This window comes from Cydia pomonella, chromosome 28 (assembly GCF_033807575.1).
Source record: "Cydia pomonella isolate Wapato2018A chromosome 28, ilCydPomo1, whole genome shotgun sequence".
Lineage (NCBI taxonomy): Eukaryota > Metazoa > Arthropoda > Insecta > Lepidoptera > Tortricidae > Cydia > Cydia pomonella.
The window spans coordinates 2,962,548-2,989,394 of record NC_084730.1 but is presented as its reverse complement, the minus strand read 5'-3'; the positions used below and the strand labels follow the sequence as shown (position 1 = coordinate 2,989,394).

The 26,847-nt window shown below is 38.6% G+C and overlaps 1 protein-coding gene across 3 annotated transcripts in view; it reads right to left on the bottom strand.

Annotated features, from left to right (window-relative positions):
* LOC133532861 (lysosomal alpha-mannosidase-like) overlaps positions 1-26,847 on the bottom strand; it is a 75,622-nt gene that overhangs the window by 41,759 nt on the left and 7,016 nt on the right. For all 3 annotated transcript variants that reach the window (XM_061871711.1, XM_061871714.1, XM_061871712.1), the window contains exons 2-15: positions 21,147-21,249; positions 19,622-19,703; positions 19,237-19,422; positions 18,425-18,549; positions 16,919-16,999; positions 15,747-15,883; positions 14,630-14,763; positions 14,064-14,184; positions 13,055-13,162; positions 12,198-12,300; positions 10,536-10,626; positions 4,613-4,703; positions 3,285-3,402; positions 2,845-3,002 (exon numbers count right to left, since the gene is read on the bottom strand). In XM_061871711.1, coding sequence (XP_061727695.1) covers positions 2,845-3,002; positions 3,285-3,402; positions 4,613-4,703; positions 10,536-10,626; positions 12,198-12,300; positions 13,055-13,162; positions 14,064-14,184; positions 14,630-14,763; positions 15,747-15,883; positions 16,919-16,999; positions 18,425-18,549; positions 19,237-19,422; positions 19,622-19,703; positions 21,147-21,249 — 1,638 coding nt within the window. The remainder of the gene's footprint in view (positions 1-2,844; positions 3,003-3,284; positions 3,403-4,612; positions 4,704-10,535; positions 10,627-12,197; positions 12,301-13,054; positions 13,163-14,063; positions 14,185-14,629; positions 14,764-15,746; positions 15,884-16,918; positions 17,000-18,424; positions 18,550-19,236; positions 19,423-19,621; positions 19,704-21,146; positions 21,250-26,847) is intronic.

Sequence of the window (26,847 nt, the reverse complement as noted above, 5' to 3'; positions counted from 1 at the left end):
AAAGCTAATTCAGGTTAATTTCAAAGCAATATTATTAGGGTAAATTTTCCAGTAACGTTTTTTTAACCTTTTCTTAAATTCATTAAATTCATTTGATAAGGCATAGAGTTTTTGACTATCGCGAATGGTATGCCAAAGGCTGATGATTTAAGTTTCAAAAGTAGAATATAGGCAGTATTAAATTTCGGGGTAAATAGTAGCTTTGCTTTTTCATTCGTATACAATTCAATTCAATTTATAGCAGTATCATTAGGCATAAGGTCAATCTGGGAAATACTGGGAAAGAAATATTATCATACGACACAATACTTCGCGTTTACAATGATTTTACCTATATTGATTCAAATGTTGTTTGACAATTCACATAATGGCATTGATAATTAATTAATACGCAAATAATAGGTATTACTAGTTGCTGTGAGCTGTAGATCTCGCGATAATCCCTATGAAGCGATAAGCATCGAACATTCACAGCGAACCCACAATGGTTATATTATGTAAGTAAGTACCATTGTAAGATATTTAAACTACGCCCCATAATAACATCATTGCCATCAAAAAGGCGTTTTACACTAAGTTACAATAAGGAGATCCTTCTTCCTGGCGTTGTCCTGGAATTTTGCCACGGCTCATGGGAGTCTGGGGTCCGCTTGACAACTAATCCCAAGATTTGGCGTAGGCACTAGTTTTTACGAAAGCGACTGCCATCTGACCTTCCAATCCAGAGGGTAAACTAGGCCTTGTTGGGATTAGTCCGGATTGCAAGTGACACGCTCCTACCGCTAGGCCACCAGCGCTTTTGTCCACTTCATCAAATATATTGATATTATTTTATGTAAACGTCTCAAACCAAAGTTTTGGAGCTTTTTCTTTAAAATAGCTTTGGCTCTTGACTGTATATTGAAAACAACAAACCAAGAATTAATCTCTCTTGTCTAAAAACTTTAAAGTCTCAAAGGAAAATGTTGGGGCTTCTTCTTTGAAATAGCTTTGGCTCTTGACTGTAGGTTGAAACTATCAAACCAAGAATTAATGGCTCTTGTATAAAAACTTAAAAGTCTCAAACCAAAGGTCGCGGTCCCGAGCACGGTGCACATCTTGCTCACGCCCAGTGACGGTGACAGAAAAAGGCGAACCTAGAGGCCTTAAGCAGCATGATGCGTGATCATTTAGGATCCAGGGTGTGAGGATGAACGCTCTGCCGACGGCGGACGGTGCGTTGACAGAAAGCGGCCGTTGGCATCATGTCAAACCAATTGTGTAATTCCTAATAACAGTATTAATGCGAAAGCAACTGTGTTTGTCTGTCTTGTTACCTCTCCAGGTTCATGCTTTAGCCGTTGAACCGAATTAGATCAAAAGAGGATGGGCAGATTTGTATGGACCTATGAACCAATGAGAATAAGCGACATATGTACCATCGGAAAGGTTTCTTTTTTAAGTCAATTGTTTTGTATGGCGAGACATAAAAAAACAAGAAAAAAACAAGAAAAAAAAAAAAAAAAAAACTAAAATATCGTGACACAAAATCATCGACATAATAAAACCTTCATGATCTGCAACACAGGAACTTAACGAAAAGAAACTATATCCTAATCACGTTTCAACTCACACTACTTTTTGAGGCGATAGCTTTTTTCACACAAAGATTTGGGTTTAACGGCCATAGTAAAAGTTATAACTTAAGGGGCCCACTAACAGTCCGCCAGAAGGTATCAGCCTGTCAGTTAGAACAAAAGGTTGACAGTTCCGAACAACGGACAGACCGATACCGTCCGGCGGACTGTTAATCAGTGGGCCCTTTAGAATAACCTATCGGTGACATACTGTAACAGACCATCCAGATATCCGTTACAGATATAACATATCCCACCAAAAACATTTCATGTAAGTGTTGCCAAGACTAACAGGCGCATAGAGCTTTTACACAAAAAAGTTATGATATCCCTTAGTAGGCACCAAGACTTTTACTTTACTTTTAGTTTGGGCTTACAAACATTATCAGCTTTAACTCAATATAGCCAACAGCTTGGTGAAACAGTAAATGGGGTAAATGGGTTTGCTTTAGAGGTTTCGATTTGGGGTAGTTCTTGGGTTGCTTAAGGTCGCGGGCATTAAATATTGGGGTAGCCGGGTTATTAAAGTAAGTTAATAATAAGAGAAATACAGGAGGGGGGGGGGGTCTGTTATAATACCGCTTGCCCTTATTGGTCGAATGGGCCAATTAGCCCTCCCTCCTTTGATTGGAGATAGTTTGAGGAGATAGTTTTTATTAATCATCGTTTTTCCATGCAGTTGAAGCTAGTTTAATTTAAGGTAAATACCAGTGGATCCTTGATGGCGGTGATGTAGAAGGATGCGTAGGCCAGGGCACGTCCTCCGCTTTGATCAGCTCTTGGTACTACTCTAGCACCTCATCTACGATCAATAGTGTGGATTAGGGTAAATATCAGAGGATCCTTGATGATGGTGACGTAGAAGGATGCGTAGCCCAGGGCATGTTCTCCTGTTTGGAAGACCAGCTCGTGATTGGTGCTCCAATTCCTCATCAACGATCAGACTAAGGTTTAGGGTAAATACCAGTGAATCTTTGATAGACTTAACGTAGAAGGAAGAGTGATCCAGGGCCCGTTCTCCGCTTGGAAGACCAGCTCGAGGTTGGTGCTACTCCAGCTCCTCATCTACGCCCAATAGACTAAAGTTAAAGGTAAATACCAGTGGATCTTGATGGCCGTGACGTAGAAGGATGAGTGGCCCAGGTTTTGTTCTCCACTTTGAAGACCAGCTCATGGTTGATACTCCAACTCCTTACCTACGACCATTACTGTGGTTTAAGGTAAATACCAGTGGATCCTTGATGGCCGTGATGTAGAAGGATGAGAAGCCCAGGGGTGGAATGTTCTCCGCTTCGAAGACCAGCTCGTGATTGGTGGTGGCGCTTCGACCCGGCAGATTGGTGACCGCTGGAGCCAATGGGGAGAGCTGGTACTCCAGCTCCTCATCTACAAACAAGCAATTGTGTTAAATGCAGTTATGCTGAGTGAGGCACATTTGCACATTTTTTAAACGCTTTCAACATTTCGAAGTTGGAGTTTTTCAAACGGGATCTTTGTTTTCCTACTTATGTTCCTCGATAACGGGAAGACCGCTGAACCAGTTTGAGAAAATAATTGATTGTTTGAAAATATATACCTTTATACCTCACAGTTGATCCCATTCCCATTCCAGCTTCCTGGAGCTGTGAAAATTAAGTTTAAACTATCAAATAGAAGGATATTCCTTACCGTAAGCGTTCCTAACGACATAGTGTAGAGCTATGGCTGGTAGGCGGACGTAATGGTACGTCTTCAGGCTCTGCGGGTTGTATACCAGGAGGAGTAGGCTCTCTTGACCCTCAACGAACTGGGGACAATGGGGTAGTTATTCACAATGTTAAAGTGTTGCAGTATTTGTTTTCACAGACAGATATAGACACAGAAGCGCTGGTGGCCTGCCGGTGAGAGCGTGCGACTTGCAATCCGGGGTCGCGGGTTCAAACCCCGGCCCGTACCAATAAGTTTTTCGGAACTTATGTAGGTATTTACCACTCGCTTTTCGGTGAAGGCAAACATCGTGAGGAAACCGGACTAATCACAATAAGGCCTAGTTTACCCTCTGGATTGGAAGGTCAGATGCTTTCGTGAAAACTAATGCCTACGCCAATTCTTGGGATTAGTTGTCAAGCTGACCCCGGGCAAAATGCCGGGACAGCGCGAGGAATGTGATTAAGTTGTGTTTTTAAATTGTGGCTCGAATGAAAACGTGTTTGTACCCTGTCTTACGAAGCTCGAGTGAGTCTTGGAAGCTAAAATTTGACCCAATTCTCGATTTCCGATTGAACTGAAATCTTGTATACATAATTATGTAAGTCGGGTGACAATGCAATAAGTACCCTCGAGCTGATCTGATGATGGAGACAGGATGTGGCCATTGGAACTTTTTGATAAAACAATGAAACCGAATAGATTTGGAGTTTTTAGAATTGTCTCGATGAGTATTAGTTGTATGTATGTATGTATGTATATACTTTATTGTACATAGAAATAAAAACACGAAAAACACAGTTACAGAGTAAATTAAATACAACAAAGGCGAACTTATCCCTGTATGGGATCTCTTCCAGTTAACCTTTGAGGAAATGAGTAAAACAGAAGTAACGGTGAATGAATGACAAACACAAACAAAAGTGTACAATCACTGAAATTAATGAAATGCACGTTTTGAATACACATTGATACAAATATACATAGATAGAAAAATAACCATAAAATAATGCATACATATATATATAAATAAAAATAAATAAATATTCAATATATAATATAAATAAATATGAATTCGAACCAGAAAAGTAAAGGAAATTAAAAAAGTAGAAGTACTCAATAGAACTAAGAAGTCGTAACCAAAGTATCGGAAAGCCACAATCCGTCCAAAGTACAAGTTGTCCGTGGAAAGAAAAGTAAAATCAGCGACAACAGCTTGTACCAAAAATTAAATTATTGTCAAAAAACTTATTCTGTGATTCGCGAAATTTGTACCGCTTTTCACTAGAGCGACAGGTTGAAGGACGTACCGGGCATTGACTCATGTTAATTTGATGGCACGTATTGAACTGCTGGTTACTCTTCGACCGACGAGTGCTACTCCACGTCGGTGTCAGGTAGCTGGAAACATTAAAAAAAATCTTATTATCAAGAACTGGCCTTCAACTGCTCTCTAAGACTTTACTAGTAAAAAGATCTGATCGGTAACTTTCTACGTGGAGACTTGCATGAGAATTTTGTTATGAAATTTTCCAGAAATTTTGGAAATTTTGATAATGTTCAGCAACTTGCACATTGCTAGTCCTAAAAAAAAAAAAATTTTAAACAAAAGCTTGTTTATTTAACTTGCCGTGTACGAACCTATCTATGTATGTATCTACATATACGGGTCAAATCTTGGAAGTAAAATTTAATCCTCTTCCTATAGGAAGAGCTTTATAAAGCTGAAAATTTGCATACATATGTAAGTCGGGTGACAAATGCAATATTATGGTACTTTCGAGCTGATCTGATGATGGAGACAGGAGGTGGCCATGGGAACTGTGTGATAAAACAACTCAACCTATTTTTTTTTTGGGGTTTTTAAGAATTGTCTCGATGAGTAAAGAAAAGTACAGACAGCGATAAAATCTTCTACCAAAAATGAAATTTTTGTCAAGAACTTATTTATTTACTTTTATTTTAAGCATCGTGGCCTCTAAATAATAATTTGTTGGCCAAGGGATGAAAGGCACTCGTTTCTGCCGTAGTTGTTTGGTATGGTGGCCAATAGTCATTATGGAAAAACATATTAGGACAAAAAAATCGGCCATTCGATAATAGGTAAATCTAAATTAGGGCATACGTGTGTTAGGTCAAGCAACGATAGGCTATGTAAAATTAGGTAACATGATCGTTAGGATATATCATTTTTAGGTCTACCAATTATTAGACCAAAAAAGAATTATGCTACATAACATTTAGTACGGTCAAATTAACTCAAATTTCACTAAAGTCAGGAACTAATTCTAAGGACTAATAAAATCACTACGGATTGTTTTGTATGGGCTAAAAATCGAACTTTATACAATCATTACTAAATTCACCCCCCCGGAAAGGGGTGAAATCGGCTGAAAATAATGTAATGGTTGTAACTAAGAAGAGAAAAAAGGTGTACTCGGTGCAATTTGGCGTACGTTTTACAACACTTATATCTAAATTCGCACGTGTTATTTATGTTAATTTAAGCTACGGAACAGGTAAAAAAAAAAACAACATACAAAAAAATCTATTTTGGCCATTGCGGGTCTGGGGAAAGTAATGTACTCGGTGCAAATTGAGTAAATAATTAGAAAAAATATCTAAATCCAATGTCAAATTCGCACCAGGGTGCGACACCCGGAAAGTAGTTTTTCATGTTTTACTGTCGTTGTACTTCGGGGGAAATTTTAATACTATTGGAAATTGATGCAATCATATTCATTTGATTTTGTTTACATTCGCACCCCATAAAAAATTGGCATTTTTATACGGAACATGCAGTTTTGTAATCAAGTACCAAAAACGTAGAGCAATAAATACACAGAAGCGACAAGCGCGTGATTACTGGCAAGAGAAGGAACGCGCGTAGATGCACCGACGAAGCACGGCTCTTGAGGCACGAGTAGTGGCATGTACGTACTGCAAAAATAGTATGATTTTTTTCTTCTTTTATACTACGTCGGTGGCAAACAAGCATACGGCCCGCCTGATGGTAAGCAGTATCCGTAGCCTATGTACGCCTGCAACTCCAGAGGAGTTACATGCGCGTTGCCGACCCTAACCCCCTCCCGCCCCTCGTTGAGCTCTGGCAACCTTACTCACCGGCAGGAACACAACACTATGAGTAGGGTCTAGTGTTATTTGACTGCGATTTTCTGTAAAGTGGAGGTCCTTCCCCAGTTGGGCTCTGCTCTAGATCTGGAATGACATCCGCTGTGCTGTGCCCTACCACACAGAGCGAGATGACATTCACAATGCCCATACCTCTCGTAAAAGGTTTCTGAGTATGCAGACAGACAGTCAACAAATTAAATACAGGTACGCTCAATGTTTTTTAAATTCGAAAAATCGCGTTTTTCCATATACTTACGAAAACGTTAGACTACTTAGTTCACTCAATGATTGTTTAAAACAATAGTTCCGTTTTAATGCCAGAAGAAAGATTTGTGCTCGTTGCCCGTCAAAAGTGTCAAACAAACTGTCTCGGAACAATCGCTGCGCGTAGGGTTTGAGATCCGGATATCCGAAATATCCGGATATCCGTCAACTATAAGATCCGGATCTAGCGGGTCATAAGATCCGGATATTACGGATCCATTAAATATGGTTATTGACCTATAACCGAAACAATTTTCTAATGAAATTTATGAATAATTTTGTCATTTAAATATAGTATTTTCATATATTTAAGCAATTCAAATACTAACAGCACATCAATTTTGATAAGTACATCATGTCACGCAGTAACTTTATACAATGAATGCGAATGTTGCTTAATGCAAACATTAGATCATTGGATATCCTGATGACTTGGGGCTATAGGCTCAAAACAAAAGCGACCTGGAGGCCAAGGCTAGGAAGGAGAGAAAATTGGTCTGATAATCAACCACTAGAATATCTCCAAATGAATAGGGCTAAGATGGTCGGCTCTTTATCATTTGTCATGAAGGGCATAGTGACAAGTGATAAAAATAGAACCATGCTGCCACCGCAGATCGAAAAGAAAAGACCTACCTAAAGTAATCGGGAAGAGGAGATAGATGTTCGAATCCAAAATGCCCTAAGATGCTCAGCAGCGCTTCACCGAGTTCTAGTATCCAAGCTGATCAGTAGACTGTCCATGATTAAAGTCTATAAGACAATAATTAGATTTTGATGAATGGCATCGGTAAGTATTACACTTGGACTCTGAATCAGAAAAAAAAGAACAAGTTCTTAGTTAAGAAGACGAAATTCTGGCGGAATATTCTGGGACCTATCAGAGATGAAGATAGAGAAGATGAAAGCGTAGGAAAAATAGGAAGCTAGAGTAGCTAGTTGCGGCACCCAATATAATTAGCGAGATTATAGCCGCACGACTTCGCAGACTTGGTCACTTGGAGTGGACGGGAGAGAATCGGGCTGTGAGAAGATAGGAGCGATGTAGCCCTAAAACGCCCTCGGAGTATCCAACTAGCGTGGAGTGGTGCAGAATAGAACAGAGTGACGTTGTACTTGTGTCAAAGGCCAAGATTCTTTTTGGGTCACTGATCCAGTGAAGTAAGTAAGTATTGCTTTCATAGTTAGTATTTCATGACGAATGAACACGAGGTGAGGCATTGGATGTATTTCCAACTATGCACCAGCTAATCCAGATATAGACCCTCCTTATTAAAAACGGTTTTAGAGATAACATTATGTTAGCTATTATAATAATCAAGTAATCATTTAAAATTGGTTGGGATAATATCATTGTATTAAAACATAGTTAAAAACGTTATTTCTGTGTTATCTAAATCCGTTTATTAGGATTTTATTTTGGTGGATATTCGAATAATTAGAATATCACAATATTCTAATTGCAAACCCTACATATAGTAGTGACACCCAGTAGTGACACAAATAGGTAATGTAAATACTGCGAGGAGGATCTTGTTTAGGAAATAATCGGACAGACAGACGGACATGACGAATCTATAAGGGTTTCGTTTTTTGCCATTTGGCTACGGAACCCTAAAAACAGAGCGATCGAGTATATTCCTTCAACAGGATGCTCTCTTACAGCATATAAAAAGGGCTTAACAGACCCACATTGGGACCAATTTACCTGAATAGCGACCCACAAATGCTAGATTCTTGCAACTAGGCTTGGCGAAACAAAAATGATGGACCAGCGTACACCTCTTTGTAGAAAACCCTTCCTGATGCTAGTCTCAGCTGCAAGGAGCTATTGTCTTGCAAGTGCAAAGAACGCTGTAAAGGGTGTGGGTGAGTAAAACACGGATTTAAATACACTATGCTTTGCGCATGCGAAGGTGCATGCTCTGGGACAAAATATCACGTAAAAATAAAATTTGTTTAATTAGTGTGTAACTTTAATTAGCTAGATCCGGAGTAAATTACAATAAAACGATCTCAGTATTCTTAATTTTGATAATAATACTTTTATCGAAAATATTATTTTACTATAAATATCGTTCAGCAAGTTACCTTTACTTAAACATCATTTGCCTTGTAAATTGTATTGAAACAGCCATCCGACTCTTGGTGGTGTCATCCGGTATGGAACAAAAATAGTGTAATTTGCTTGTTTATAAACCGATTTTCAAAATTTTAATGGAATTTAATAGCTTGCTAATGTAGCATTCATATCTTGATACAATGTTTTCCTGTAAAGTTACTAGTAAAGTTGATGAAAACAAAAAACGGATTTTTTTTCGGGAAAATTTAAATAAAACTTAAAATTTCTCGCAAACTATGGTACTTACAAGGTCAAATGTATAAACGATAATGTAGCGCATTTAATTTTGCTTTTTATGACACCCCACACAAGCTTACATGTGATATACTTTCTGTGGTATACGCAATATTCTGAACACGGCACCGGCCATTTTGATGACGTCATAACTGGTGACTTAACCACGTTAGAAACTGTCTCCCGATGGTTTTTTTGTCAAAATAACATGCTTAACAACATACTAAAATATGGTGCTGGTTTCATCAAAGGCACCTTTTGGGCCCTATATGACCCTAAAGGAAGCGCCTTCATACCTACTCGTATAACATTTTTTTATACAATCAAACACATTTGAATAAGTAGTCGATAAAGCGGTCAAACAGCGATAGATTATTAATATGTTGTAACATGACATCACTATTTTTGATCTCACATAGACAATTTACGCACAAACTTGCATTTCATTTTTGGTCGCACTTTTGAAGTTTGACAGTCGTTCTTGATATCCTATTTCTATGTATCCGTATCCGAAAAATTGTCGGATATTGCAAACCCTAGCTGCGCGCTGCGCTATCTCCCCGCCCCGCGCGCCCCGCGCCGCGTGCGGCCAACCACCTTCGCTTGCAGTTCGTTGCGATTAATTCTATTTACTTTTTGACAAACTTCCGGTAAAAAAAATCTATTTTTTATTTAGTGCAAATGTAGTGTCTTTAGATAAGTACCGTTTTTAAAATTTTCACGTCTCTCTTAATTTCCCCCGAAGCACAATGTACAAAATAATTAAAAATACATGTTCCATAATTTGCCCAGGCGTGCAAAGTTAACTGAATGTTTATAATGCTTTAAAAAGCTTAACTTGAGATTGCACCAACCGACTGACTTATCCTCGAGCCGCAATCGAAAAAAAAATTTTTTTTAGGGTATCATACATTGCACATCTTTTTAATTAAGATATACTATGCACCAAGGTGTTCTCTATACACTACTTAGCTTGAACCCAATAGCTTTTAATTTACTCCAAAATTACGACACTTTATAGTTTATACCTAAAATTTAACGGTCTTCCGTACATAATAGAAACGGTGCAACTCGGGGGAAATAATCTAGTTGCGCCATCTAACGAATCCAAAAAAAGCACGACTACACGACTTACTTCCATACTTTTCGTTAACTTGACTATACTAATTAGGATAAATACTCAATATGGAAAGTGCCATTAGAAAAAACATATTACGACGAAAAATAAACGGCCATTCGATAATAGGGAAACCAAAATTAGGGTATACGAATGTTAGGACAACTGATCATTATGACAAACAATATTAGGGAATGCAAAGATAGGAGAAAAAGCTTTAGAGATTCAAATATAGATCCGAAAAAAATCGTACTTGAAAAGTAAAATGCTCTAAAGCAGAAACGTATCACTTTCTGCACAGTTTTTAGAACAACAATGGCATCATTCAGAGCATGAGAAATGAAAATGTTAATATCCTCACCTCAGTAGCGTGGAGACTTTCTTCGTACACGCGACGAAGGCTTCACTCAACATCTTCACGAAGTCGTTGGCGACGTGCTGCTGACTCGTGCCTGTCAAGAAATTCGTGAATTACATTTACAGAATTTTTTGACAGCAGCGAACATTCAGAAAATTAGTATATTACGATACAAGTGCGAAAAGTAGGAAAACATGTACAGAGGCAGTGTTTTAGATCGACACGAGTTGCGAATTACCTATTCGCACGTGTATCGTACAAAGTTTTACAGTACATATTTTCTTTAAATTTGCAACCCCGTAAAGTGCTAATTATCGCTACTAGGGCTATAAAGTAGCATCATATGTACTGTTAACATTATAGAGGGGGAGAAGGGAGATATTTGCTCAGTAGTAATATCTACATGCAGCCTTGAGAATAAGAGCCTTGACAGACGGATTTGAGCCTATAAGACTGGACCTCAACATTTATTGACCCGAGGACCATAGCAAGGCCTCCTCTTCCTTCTTGCCGTCCGGTTTTTATATAATTAAACACTTCTTGCGGGGCGAATGAGGTTGGCCGGTCGAAAATTTTTAGAGATGGCACCAGTATCGGTTCCCCTATACTACCAATAGTTTCAAATTATTGTTTTTATTTTTTAATTTATGACCCGGATGTTAAGTATTTAAGACTTTATTTTTATAAATAAATAAATATTATAGGGACATTCTTACACAAATTGACTAAGTCCCACGGTAAGCCAAGAAGGCTTATGTTGTAGGTACTGAGACAACGATATATATAATATACAAATACTTAAAATACATACATGGAAAACATCCATGACTCAGGAACAAATATCTATGCACATCACACAAGTAAATGCCCTAACCGGGATTCGAACCCAGGATCATCGGCTTCATAGGCAGGGTCGGTCGTCACACGTCGGCGGTTTTTAGGGTTCCGTAGTCAACTAGGAACCCTTATAGTTTCGCCATGTCCGTCTGTCTGTCTGTCTGTCTGTCCGAGGCTTTGCTCCGTGGTCGTTAGTGCTAGAAAGCTAAAATTTGGCATGGATATATAAATCAATAAAGCCGACAAAGTCGTACAATAAAATCTAAAAATTAATTTTTTTTTAGGGTACCTCCCCTACACGTAAAGTGGGGGTGAAATTTTCTTTTGCTTCAACCCTAGAGTGTGGGATATCGTTGGAAAGGTCTTTCAAAACTAATAGGGGTTTTCAAGAAACATTTTTTGATAAAGTGAATATATTCGGAGATAATCGCTCCGAAAGCAAAAAAAAATGTGTCCCCCCCCCTCTAACTTTTGAACCATAGGTCCAAAAAATATGAAAAAAATCGTGGAAGTAGAGCTTAAGAAAGACATTAAATGCAAACTATAGCGGACATGATCAGTTTAGCTGTTTTTGAGTTATCGCAAAAAGTTTTCCCTTCATAGTAAAAAGACTTACTATAATTAGGTACTGATTATGCAAATTTGCCTATTTGTTTAACTCGGGTGAAAGCAACCGGTTCATCCCATGGTTAACAATTTACTATACTTTAAGCTCCAGTTTAGCTTATTGTAACGGAAGAGTAACTACGGAACCCTACACTGAGCGTGGCCCGACATGCTCTTGGCCGGTTATTGAAGTTCAGAAAGCTAAATAAATAAATAGGTGACCTGTTATAGCATCGTGGTGCATCATGAGACCGAGCGCGTGGCGTAGTAAATGCAATTCATACGAATCTCCCATGCGAGCGAGTACAGTCAGCTGTTTCGCTATCTGAAAAGATACATTTTACAGTTATTTAAACCTTTGAACGTTAACGTTTTCGTGAACCTTGCATTGACATAAAGAACGGCCCTTATTTAGACGGTCGCAACTAGTCGCGACCAATCGCGCGCGTGATGCGAACTCATCAACCAATCGCGTTGTGGCGTTAGACTGCACGATTGGCTCGAATTCGTGAGACACCACTGAACTAGCACCATTTTTAGTGTCCGTAAGGCTCGTCCTTACGACATCGCGTGGCGGCGGCGGCAGCGGCGAGCGGCGAGCATAGGTTGGAGCGAGACACAGCGATCTGACCTTTCTTTCCCACTTATGGCCGCCGCTCACCGCTGCCGCCGCCGCGTGAAGTCGTGGCCGGGCCGTCAGATTTATGTCAATGTCGAACACAATGTATGGCAGTGATTTGCCGCTCGTCGCGCCGCCTGTCACGTCACGAGCGTCCAGGTCCAGTCTGCGGCCTAATGTTGGAGGAACATAATTAAAAATAACTTTCATTATTTACTGTCTATAAAATGGGCATATTAAATGGATTTAAATGGAAATCAGCAGTCTCAATTGTTTTCGACAAACATTATTAGCGAATTCCCTTTTTTCCAAGTGTAGTGTGTACCTATACACCTTGCTGTATGATTTTATTGTCTACATTATAGCTTCTACACGATTAACACCCATACAATTTATGAATCTTCTAGAAAGAAAGCGTCAACTAAGACAGCGTTTACTTTTCATGTCGATGTAGCCCTACCTGAAGAAAAATGTGCGTCTTTCTCGTGAGATATTTGATGCTGGGCCGAGACGTGTAGAACCCGGTCCAGTATGTGCTCGAGTCACTGCCGTACGGCAGGTGATCACCCTGGCAAGAAACAAATTGAATTAAATGTTTAAATAAAGATAGAAATAATTTATTTTCAAGTAAGAATGCATATTACAATGCGCTTATTAACGCCAAATAAAGCTACACCGGCTCTAGCCTACGTATTTGTATGATTTGGTAAGGGCATTTATTTGTGTGTTTATTGACAGATAATTGTTCCTGATGTTTTCTATGTATTTAAGCTGCATATATTATACATGTCGGCGGCAGATTGTAAAATCAGACAGATAGTAAAATTTCGTTTTGACGTTAGTCACATTAAACCAATAAATAGGTAGGATAGGATAGGAAACTGTCTAGAAATAGGAGCCCCGCCTAGCGGGACTTCGTCGATTTAGATTCGGGAGTGAGACAATGATTTTGACGATCCACGAAATGCCTAAGAATTTCATGATCAACCTGATTTCATGATCGACCGCCGACATATATATGGTCGCCTAGTACTCACAACACGAGCCTTATTGAGTTTACAGTTGGAACTACGTCAAATTGGGAATTATGATACATTGGGAATAATACCACCATACAAAAGCAGAAGACGTTTTTCCACTTGTAAATATTTTCCATTCTCCATAATTTTTTAGTATGTTATTGACACAATGAAAACGAGGTTTTTCTTTTTTTATTTGCTAAATATATTTTTTTTTAATTCCAAATTGCGATACCTATTAACCTAGAATATATTATGCTAAAGCGATCGACATCAAAATCAAAGTGATTTGTTAAGATTTAGTTAGTGGAAAACGATTTGCAATTTCATACAAAAATTGCTGTTATTTCGTTAAATTCGAAAAGCTATTAACTTATACATCTATCTATATTGCAACACAAATAACACAAGTAATGTGGACGACGGTGCACATGTATGTACCTAGCTCACCTTTTCAGCATAAATGGCTTTGTCCCTCCGCCCATTCAAGTACAGCGCCTTCAGATAGCAAGACGGAGACGAATAAAATATATTTATGTCCGACATGTTGGCGGGATGTGTGTTCACGTGACTGTAGATAAAATCAAACTGATTATTTTCTACTGCATATTAATGAAAATATATTGAAATAAAAATAGTTTATTTGCCATTAAGTGCCACACTATGCTAGGCCTGTTACCAGTTGGTAGTACTAGTCCCGTTGACTTAGGTGGGCGGAATGTTAAAACCATACACCTGCGAAAAATGCAGCCTCGTTCTAACTTGATGAGTTCATGCTCATAAACCAGTTGGTAGCACTCTGACACACCATTTTGTCACCACCTAAGGTCACCAAAATGATGTCATACCACATACGTAGCCAGTTTGAACTCTATTGCGCAAAATTATATATCCTGTAATAGACTCGAAGGCCAATGACGATAATGTGCGTGGTAGAATACTATAAGTACACCGTTGACTTTGGGCAGAATGTAAAAGTCATACACCTGTAAAGAATGTAAAATTCTCGTACTAACTTAATGAGCTTGTCCATACTCATGAACCAATTGGCAGCACTCTGGTATGTGAAATCACCACCCATGGTCACCATAATATTGTCGTGTTCGTAGTACTTGGCTTGGTGCTCGATTTGAGCTATGAAGTCGTTTACCTGTAACAGACATAGCGTCGCATACTTTATAAACAAAAAATATTTTTAGATATCGAGTATTGAGACTTCCATTATTTCATTTCATTTCATTTATTTCATTTATATCGTTTATTTCGTTAATTTCTTTGTTGATTCATCTACTTGGTAGTTTGATTAGTCGTTGAAGAAATATACATTTATTCATGCATATGTCACTTAATATGTCAGTGTCAGGTGACAATTCTTTAGTTGGTAAGTTGGTGAAATAATTACCAGGCCCCGATTTCACCTGTCGCTGACAATTTTGTGTACATTGCCAAGTGGATAAGTAAGTACAGTCAGCGTCAATATATATTTACTATTTGGACCAGCAATGTACGGCAAATTCTCGCTGTCACGTGGGATAAGTAGTATTGAAACAGGGTCCTGGGTGCGTAGCCAACGTCCCAATACTCCCAATCGTTAACGCTCCGTAGCGAACGAAACAGTTGTCACTGTCGCACTAATATGGAAGAGTGATATAGATGACTACGTTACGCTACGGAGCGTTACCTATTGGCACGTTGGCTAAGCACCCTGGCCGCGTAGCCAACGTGCCAACCGTTACCCTCCATAGCGACCGAAACGCAACTGTCTCTGCCGCACGAATATGGAAGAGTGAAAGAGAGACACAGCGTTTCGTTGTCGTAGTGATTGCTATTGTCACCTTGGATAAGCTGGCTAGTCGTCCATTAAGAGAGTTTTACAGGTATATGTACCAGGATATGATGATTCCAAAATTCAAAATTCAAAAATGTATTCTGCAAGGAGGCCTCAAGGGCTCTTTTACAAACAACATTATACAACATTTATAGTAACATCATATAGTGAAAGATAAATACATAACAACATTAATAAATACAACAGCCAATACCTGGGTAAACATTACATTATAATAATCTTAAATTAATAATTACTACAATACAATAGAGATGTATACTTGTATAGTATCTATAGTTGCGTACCCGTTTTTCAGCGTTGTACGCCTTGCTGTCAGGGTCATCGACGATCGGCTCCTCGTTGCAGAGAAAGTCGAAGCAGAACCCGTCAGGCGCGTTGTACAGATTGTACAGCGTGTGCGTCATTATGTCCGACATCTTGCCTGGGGAAACACCAAGAGTTATAAAGGGGCCACTAATTAACAGTCCGCCGGATAGTATCGGCCTATAAATAAATAAATAAATATTATAGGACATTATTACACAAATTGACTAAGTCCCACAGTAAGCTCAATAAGGCTTGTGTTGAGGGTACTTAAACAACGATATATATAATATATAAATATTTATAAATACTTAAATACATAGAAAACACCCATGACTCAGGAACAAATATCCATGTTCACCACACAAATACATGCCCTTACCAGGATTTGAACCCGGAACCATTAGCTTCGTAGGCAGGGTCACTACCCACTAGGCCAAACCGGTCGGCCTGTCAGTTACAACAAAAAGTTGACAGTTCCGAACAACTAACAGGCCGATATCGTCCGGCGGACTGTTCATCAGTGAGCCCCTTAACTCTAGCGCCACGTGATGGTCCCTGTGACCAGTGATCGCCGGTTTGGATGCAACAGTGAAACTGAAACTATTGGAACTATTTCAACGTGATAAAGTTGATATTGTAATATGGATACGCCTTTCAGGGGGCCTACCCATAAGATAATCTTAACCGTGTTATAATAAGCGTATGACAAAGATTAAATTTTCGGTCATCGTCCGCTTGGCTTTAATCCCATTTACTTTTTTGATAAGTAACAAAATATTACTTAAATCTTACTGCATTTTTCTTGTCAACTACTTATTTGACGACCGGTCTGGCCTGGTGGGTAGTGGGTTCAAATTTCAAATCCTGGTAAGGGCATTTATTTGTGCGATGAGCATGGATATTTGTCCCTGCTGAGTCATGGTCGTTTTCCATGTATTTAAGTATTTAAACATACTTATATATTATATATATCGTTGTCTGAGTGCCCTCAACAAAAGCTTTATTGAGCTTACTGGGGGCCTTAGTCAATTTGTGTAATAATGTCCTATAATATTTATTTATTGATTATTTATTTATTTATTATGAAAATTAGTGTTGCTTTATTCCAAGGTTTCTTTGACCCACCTGCAGTGAACATGGCGTTTTTTACCTAAAACATCGCTCCCTCTCCACATGAACTCCATTCTTTCTTCCTCCAACATGGATTCTCTGTCCTTGTGATTCACTCTACCTGCAAAAGGCAAGTGAGTGGTTGGTTTAAGTAATATAAGTATACAAGTATTAGGCCGATACGATTTCTACTATAATATTCTTGAAAGTATCAGCAGCATAGTTTTCAGTTCAGGTATAAGGAAACCATTGTTCGGTTCGATTTCAAAGAATGTATTCAACAGCAGTAACATTTATTTAGAAGGAGAATATGCTGAAGTGAAGCGCTCTAGGCGGCTAGACACCCAATGTCCATGTGGGACGACTCCTCAAATAATGCTCATGCCTGCTCTGAGCAGACCTACCTTCGTCGCTACCTTTTGGTCACGCACAGTCTGAAAATCTGAAACCATTGACACGAGAAGAACATTTATTTAAAATATTGACCCGTAATAGCAATTGATTGATTATCAATACGTATATAATTTACCATTTGTCATATAGCCAAAACACTATCCCTTATCTAACCACACGAAGCCAGGAATCCCGCGGCATATCCATACTAGCATAATGATCAGTCATTCACCCCGAGTGGCATCCAAAACCCCGATCACTGGACATGTGGCACAGGCATAAGCGGCCACCATCATTTGGCAACATTCCCATTTATCAGTCTGTGCCTTTTTGTTCCAGCCCACAGACTACACAGACACCACAATATGAAGAGTTTACAGAGCACGAGGGCACCCCGCATAGGAGCAATTTTATTTGTAAAATGCGATCTAACTTTTATTCGACACTATTTTAAACAGATACAGGTACATCCCTAAAGCATATTTTTGTAAATATTTTTAATTTTACGAGTACTGTATGGATATGATGGTTATTCTTGTCTACGTGACAGCGTGATTGATAAAATGGTGTCCGTCACTTTCGATCCCGCGGTGTTAAAAAGTGACAGTTATTTTATCACGTGGATAAAGCCATCCATAATACGCTTCCTGGTCGTCATAATGGGCGCACTGAAATAAACGGTCCCGCTCCCATATTAAATTTATAACAGATCGAGACAATATTTCACACCGGCCCAACGCTTACAGCTTTATAAGGCGCAGGTGCGCCCGCACATGGAATACTGTTCTCATCTATGGGCAGGGGCACCCCGGTACCAGCTTCTCCCTCTGGACCGCATCCAACGAAGAGCGAAAAAAAAATCTGGAGCGCTTATGTGTGGTGACCTCGATTGCCTTATGTGCTCCGTCTAGCAGTTGATTAGGTAGGTATTTAATAGGTATATAGGAGACATGTGCATGTATTTTTAACAAATAAACTATAATTAACTAAACTAAAACTACTATAGAACTAAAAATCTAAATCTAAAATGGGCCCCCGTGGCATGGTGCCGAGGATGCTGGCAGCATTTCCTCGCTGGATCGCTATGCTCTAGCAATTGATGTGGTCTGTGATACCACCCTAAGCATTTAAACAGTCTACCTCGGTGTTATACCTATGAAGAGTCCATCGTAGCCCATTTGAGCCAGTAGCGAGGCATGCTCCCTGGTGTGGCCGTACGTGTCGATCTGCCAGGCGGCCTTCGGCTTGCCGCAAGGACCGAGGGTGTCATTCATCTTTCTGTAAAACAAATGAATAATTAAGAGTCCTCAGCAAGCTCGGCCAAATTTCACCTTCCTTTAAAACTACGTGCTGGATTGTAATGAAACTTTGCACATACAATGAGGTATATTTATGCCTGTATATATCTCCAGCTAGTAAAACAAACGAAAAGGAGCAAAAAAAGTTTTGTAAGAAAAACTTAAAATAGCTGTATTTTTAACTGTGGTGTCTGAAGCTACATAAACTAATTACAGGAATAGATATACCTTATCCTATTGTAAGTACAAAGTTTCAGAGCAATCTAGCTAGTCGTTTTAAAATGAGTGCGTAACTACGTTTGTATGGAGAACCGAGCTTGCTGCGGACTCTTAAACGCTCAAGTAAGTTAACCATAGCTACTAGTACTAGATATTCCTATATCCGGTCATTTGGGCCGGCAAGGATTAAGGCAACATTAATAGAATATGGACAAAGACGACGAAGCAAACATTATGTTTATGTCAATTATGTCATGAATTTGTCCTGAGGTTATCTTTTGTTCATTAAAAGCCTACCTTTGCCTCGAATTTACATAATCTTCCATAGCGTTGCCTGCTTGTAGCATACATCCTTTAAAAGCACTACAAGATTGCTTTAAAGGAGACCCTTTGTCCTTACCTAAGTCCCCAGGTGAACTGATCAAAACCTAAGTCGTATGGTCCATACCTGAGTCCCCAGGTAAACTGGTCCAGAATCATCAGATAGTCCGTTGTCGCCTCATCTCCCTGTACCCAGCCTCCGCCCGCGAACTCCACGCGCCCCTCCTGAACCAGGCCTCGGAAGGTGGCCCTCGTTGCTGGCCGCTGCTCTTTCCACCATCGCCAGAAGTAGCTCACCTCCGAAAACGTGAATCTGAAAGTAATTACTGTGATTATCGCAGTCTTAGATATAAGATGACACCTACTAACCTACTGACTTAGAGACGATCGAGTGTCAAGCATTGTTCATTTGGTTTTAGCTTGGACAAATATGCTGTCTTATGTATGTATGTATGCTGTTCTCCTTTACAGGTCCCACTTCTGAAGATATGAAAAAGACAGTAGATTCTTACTTTCTCCGTTTGTCGTGGAGCAACTCCGAGAGGACAGAGTGGAAGATGAGCTGGACGTTTGCTGTGCTGATTGTCGGTTTGGCTGTAAATAGAAATACATCCTGATCCATTTCCAATTTAAGATCGTTAATTTCTAATTATATATTAAAATAAGGTACAAAAACATGTCAGAAACAATAAATAAAAACTTAAAATTACAATTAATCTAAATACAGACTACACAAAAATAAAACTACACTAAATTAAACTAAATCTAAAAAAGGCCCCTGCGGCAATGTCCCGATGATGCTGGCTGCGTTACCCCGCTGAACTGCCAGACTGATGCGTTGTGCGAGGTAACTGCCAGCTCTCCGGTCCCCAGTTGCGTCCCTGAGTCTCTTTGAAAGGTCTCTAAAGAGACTCAGAGCGCCAGGACCACACGGATTTCTAATTACTACACGAATCTTGAAGTGCAGTAGGTCCAGAAAACGGATTTCAAGAAAGTCGTAGCGCTTTTTTGGATCACAGTACGGCTGTAATAAATTTAATTAGCAATCTTCAGGCCTTTCTCGAGGGCCTGTCTCGATTCGAATCCAGATTTTTCGACTGTCGCACGATAGAAAAAACAGTTCTTAATAAAAAAAAATTAATTTATGCACAAATGATAACAATATAAAAGTTGCATTGATATATATATCTAAGGACGGGCCTTACGGGCAATAAGAATGGGGCCAGTACAGCGGTGTCACGCACACGAATTCGAGTCAATCGTGCAGTCTAACGCCACAACGCGATTGATTGATGAGTTCACATCACGCGCGCGATTGGTCGCAACTAGTTTCGTTAAGACTGCACGATGGGCTCGAATTCGAGAGTGACACCACTAAACTAGCGCCATTCTTAGTGCCCGTAAGGCCCGTCCTTAGATATGTGTCAATGGAAAGTTGCTTCTAAAAATCGGAAATGTCATGTTTGAGGGAAGGTACAGTCACCCAAAAAAGTGGTTTACCACTTTTCGACTCTATTTGTCAAGTAATAGAGTCGAAAAGTCAGCTGACTGTACCGATTACTCTTTTATTTATTTTTCCTACTCCATCTCATCATCATCTCATCATCTGTCATTTATGCATTCATTAACACGGACATAAAAGGTTTCAAGAAAAGTCTATATTGTCTATTCCTTATAACAGCACTTGTGCTTTAAATCGCTATACCGTTACTACGATTAATGGCTACCAACCTAACAAAATCAAAACTAATACAGTTTAACTGGTGACCGAAGAGCTGGCGGCTTCCTCGCACAACGTATCAGTATTGCGATACAACGAGGAAATGCCGCCAGCATCCTTGGTACAATGCCTCAAGGGCCTATTTTGGATATAAGCTAGTTATAGTAATCATCTGTATATATCCATTATGTATATTGTTATTGTCAATAAATAGATTGAATATAATAAAAATAAAAAAAACACGCGTAATATAGCAACACCCATAGACTACGAAGAACGCTTAGTGTTGCTTGTTAGTATCATTAACAGGTACTTACATCCGTAGTAATACTGGTCGTATGTCTTCACCCAGCCGGCGTCCATGTGTGAGTGCGCGATGAGATGCACGTTCAGCGCTCCCTCTCTGGTCTGGGGGCATTGCTGTCGACGCAATAGAATTCAGTATAAAAACAGAGGGACTACCGCGAACCACGTTCGACGTGTTGCCTCCCTGTCACACTTACGGACGAATTTACAAGTGCGAGAGAGAGGCAACACGTCGAACGTGGTTCGCGGTAGGCCCTCAGGTCTATAGATCGTGTCATACACGACGACGCGTGCCTTGACTCGTATTTATTTATTTAATATTTTAATTTATTTAATATTTAATATATATATATACAGCATTACAGTCGAGACCAAAGCACTGTATAATTCAGATTATATGATAGGATTACATACTAGGAAAAACAGATCACAATCAACTTTCGTCCATCACCTCGCAATACCGCAGACACATCTGATACACAGCCGTCCATCGACTTGTATTGTCATGTTGGATGCTGCGCGTCATCGTAGATGACACGAACTATGTTAATAATAATAACCTACTCAATAATAGGTGACATACATATATACATCAATGCCATCACTATTATAAGATTTTTTTAACAATGAGGATTATTATAATATATGCCTTAATGTATTTGGAATAATAATGAAATTACGCCGACAAAGTTCCCGTACTTATGTATATTCGGAGTTAGCAGCGCCATCTATAAAATTTCGTATGCATTTGCGTGTGTTTTTGATACGAGTACGGTACTTGCAGGCGGTAATATCTTGCATCGTGTCAACAAGTCACGGACTAATACAAGATACAAGTTACATGCGCAATTTACATGCAAACTGCATGGTGCATGTATCTTAGAGCGCTGTTCGTGCTAATAGAGATGCGCAAAACGCTTTACTGAGTTGAAATGTTTAATTCATATATATCTTTCGCTCGCGGAGATACTTATATATCACTCATTTCGTTCAGTGAATCTTCACGAAGTTCATTACAATGTTCACGAATCACGCGACACGATCCCGCCCGCCGCCAGATACCCTCCAAATTTTTCCGAACCGCTCCGAATCTGATTCGCATATTCGCATCGTCTCACTCGTTTGGCTCGGCCGGCTCATTAGAATCATGAATGAGAAAGAGCAAGCAAGTAAACACTGAGATAGATGAGTTATACTGAGCGAATTAAATCATCAGTGAGTTGAAGAGTGAGTGCGTTCAATCAAAAGATATACTTAGTTCATTTAAATCACTCACTCGTGAACAACACATGTCTAGTTCGTGCGTGTAGCTTGCGAATCAAAATGCCCAAGCTTCATGCACTATGTGCAAGACACACTGCTACTTCATGTGCCACTGAGAGAGGCCATTATTTGTAGATATTAGGTACTTGATACCGTACCAAACCGGACGAATCGGAAAGTACATTTCATGGAGAGTTTTTCGGCACCAGAGGAGCCCCCTGTTTGTTGCGCGAAGTATGACAAGTTTACCTTTTTCACTCAGGCCACAAAAGATATTCTGCCCGACGACGCTAGAAAATCGACTTTACTAAGGCGCAGAACCCGCGTAATAAATCATTTATTTCAGGCAAAGCCCATAAATGTGTCAGTAGTACAAAGCGTAACTTAAAGCGACTTAAAAGTAAGCGTTTTTCGTATCGATATTTTCAGACGTGACTGTACAGTACCCCTAGTGTAAATTTTATCGACATCATAACGTGACGAACGCGTTTGCGTTAAGTCTCATTTTGTATAGGATTTTGAGTTTCCAAAACGTCCCGCTTGGCGCGCTCTTTCTAAATCCAATACAAAATGAGACTAAACGCAAACGCGTACGTCACGTTTCAAAATCGAATTTATTTACACTAGGGGTACTAGTCTATTGTCAATAAATACATAAATCACAAAACGCAGACATAACCGGATGAGTATATAAACTAATAAAATAAGACGAATAAAGATTTTTTTAAATTTTATTTTACGACTTCTTCGGATTGATTGATTTATATACCTATCCATTCCAAATTGCAGCTTTCTATCTCTAACTATTACGGAACAAAGCCTCGGACAGACAGAGAGACGGATATGGCTAAACCACAGGGGCCTTATTCGAGATGCACAACTGTCAAATTTCGCGTCCACATCAAATCAACACTTGATTCTATCGCATGTTGATTGTATCAAGTGTTGATTCTATCAACTGTGGATAATATCATTTGGAACAATCAAAACTCATTCATAGAAAAAATAATCAAATAAAAATCAACTTTGTTTATTACTACTATACAGTTTGTAATGGCTCTGAACTCGAAGTGGTTCGGTTTGATTTGATTGTCACCTAACTGTGGATTGCTAATGTCAAATTTTGACAAGTGTTGATTTTATTGCTAGACTTTTTTGTCCATGGGCTTGGGCACCATCTTGGATTTTTTGACGTACGACAGGGAATACCCTTCCTTTCATACAATATATGGCATAGAGTAAGGCGTCTTTTTTTTTAAAACATAACTTTACAGGAATCAGCGACATCTTGTATTCGATAGGATAAGTAATGCGCTATGAACAATGCGGCGGCGAGTAGTGAAACTATACTTGACTACGTCAATCAATTAAAAAGTGACCACACAGTTGATGGTCGATAAAGGTGATTATTAATTGAATTTTAACGACAATAAAGCACTATTGACATGCGATCTTTTTGTTGAACCCACACACCTACACGTCGAATAATGCTCGCTCCACACATTCTCCTATGAACGCTTAAATTTGTAAAAAAATTGAATTCTCGAACCAAGTTATAAGTATAGATTTAGAGATAAAGTCCGTTTTTTTAAGAGATGGTTCATGAATAACCTTTATTACTATAAAAATAATTCTACATTTGTCAAAAAAAATTACTATGTTGCGCTATTACATTATGCATAAAATAGATACAAAGATAGGTACTTTAGTAGCTGGCTCACTTGGTCTATCAACAACTATTTTAATGCTCTTTGTACTCGTATACGCGTGTATGTACAGTTTCCATCATATATATCGGAACGCATGTATGTGATCTCAAATTATTAAGATAAGACCTACTGTACTGTCTATATTACTTACCAAGACCTAAATACCTATTGTTGATATGTACAGTCAGCATCAAAAGTAGCGGATGAAACAACGCGCCAAAAGTATCTGATATTCCGGATAACTTTTCCAAATATAGATAAATTTCTAAAATTCGCGTTATCTTTTACAGTCTTAGTTGTTCTATATTAAAGACATCACTTTTTGTTAAGCTGATACAGAATGGCAGTTACTTATGAAACGTTATTTGATCCGCTACTTTTGATGCTGACTGTACCTACACAAAGATGATTCCTATGTTAAAAGGAGATCAATGACATAATTCTGTTATTCAACTACAAATAAAAAAACAGATCTATTCCAGTTAACACATTTTTTTTATCGATTTCTTCAATTAAATAAAACATGTGACTATATTTCATTTTCTTCAGTGTAGATTATTTACTGATATTCCAGTTTCCTGTATCAGTTTCATACCAGGAAATATAAAAACTACATCTCTTCAAAAACTTTGCTGGTAATTGGACATCTGTAAGTTTAAATAAAAAACATGATAATAACACTTAAGTTAAATACTTATAAATCAAATATTTGCCCTATATTCTGGTCGCTCGGTAGGGTGCCCAGAAGGCTGGCTGCATTGCCCCCCTGGATAACAATGCTGATCCGCTGAGTGAAATATAGGCCAGCCCTCTGGTCACCAGAAGCCTATATAAGGCGCTCTCATAGAGCCACGCTAGGGCCCCAGAGTTTCAAAATTCAACCCCAAGCGCCACAAATATGTAGTTAAGGGTTTAAATTCTAGATCAAGAACATGGAATACTGTTCGCTAGTAACTAGTAAGGCCATACGTATTAGAAAAATTTAATGGTAGGAGACGGCCGTGGTCGTGGTAGGTAGGTACAGCATACGTGGGCCAGGCAAGCCCTGAAATTATGCACCTATTTTACTATAAATTTGTTCACCTGTGTATATTTACTGTTTCCATGATAATCATTTTTAATATGTAGCCCGTGTAATCGGGCTGTAAAATTTGCCTCATATGTTTTAACACAAAATCATAATTTTAATTCAATAATTAATGATGTTTTACATATTTTTACATATTAATCATGAATGTACCTATTTTGCAAACTTTTCTTGGATATAATAATATTGTTTACTTCAATTGACGTGTTTATTATTTTCGTTACTATGTCAACGTTAATTCTTAAAAAAAAAATAACTTTAAGGTTGAGTCCGCAATACAGCTACAGTTTACTTACATAGTGGCATTAGTACAATCGGATTAGGACCAACCTCGAAATCTCTGGAACTGTCGTGAAATTTGGTATGTATATACATTAAAGGCCCCCTTTTCATGCCCACACCATTTAACATTTGGGGACCTCGAGGAATCGCAGCCATCTTGGAAAATGTGTACCATCCAGGAGAAAATCGCGTTTTACTCTAAATCTACGTTCTTTATTCAAACATCGTTTAGGGCAACATTCAAGCTTCTTAAATTCTGCACAAAATAGTTCCAGACATCTTTGCGAAAAAAATTGATTTTGCTATAAAAGTACTTGCTGAACCCAGATTTAGCGCTTATACCCTTTCAGGCGATATTCTCTTAATAGGAAACTAGGAAGAATAAAAATTCCACTTTTAACTATACATTTGTACATGATCTACTCCAATATCCATATTTTACTTGACTGCAACTTAACCAGAAAGTAGGGTTATGGGTATGAGTACTGATTATTCAGTACACTGTAGCTTAGGCTAATAGACGGATTTTTTTAAACGACATATCGGTAGATATCTCTTGCCATTCACAACCTATTTTTACTTGTTCTATTAAAGAAAAATCAATACAGCCGTCTTGAGAGGACTCCGAATATTAAATCATATTTTTTCTTCTAGCGCCTTAACTATTGAGCGGATTTCAGTAAAATAGACATCAGTAAATCCACAATTAGTATAAAAGTGCTATGCAATACAAAGTTACTAAAATTAATGGATGAAAAAAGTTTAGGGCTAAATAATCTTATTGCAAAAACAGATTTTAGGTCTTAAATGGGGTTCAAAAAATAATGACAGTAATCAAATTCTAGGATCCCTATAACACACTCTCGGAGATCCTAGAAATTGTAGGACTTCTACAATTTCTAGTATCCCTGTTTACGTGTCTTAAAATTTGAGCTTCAGGGGCCACTGGGATCAGACGGCATAGGAAAAAGTGTGTGACTTATTTCTTTTTCTGTCGCTATGGATTTAATATTGCATATTTTGTATATTTGTATTGCATATTTTGAAATAAAAGGAAAACCTATAAACCAAGTTTTTCATTATGTCTGTTTCATATGTTATATATAAAATCTTAAAAACGTCAACCCGCCTCAACCCGAATGCCAGCCCTAGTGTAGTTCGATAAGAAAGAAAGAACCAGGATTGTACCTATTTGGCTTGGTACCGACTTTAAACGTATCAGTTGCTAGCGCATATAAAACGGGATGATATTTTATTTCATACTACATACTAATTTTTGAAATCGTTTTTTTTTCACATATCAGTAGTACAACTATTTGACTTCTGAGCCATATTTCTATCATTCGTTTTAAATTTAATAAGATTTCACTT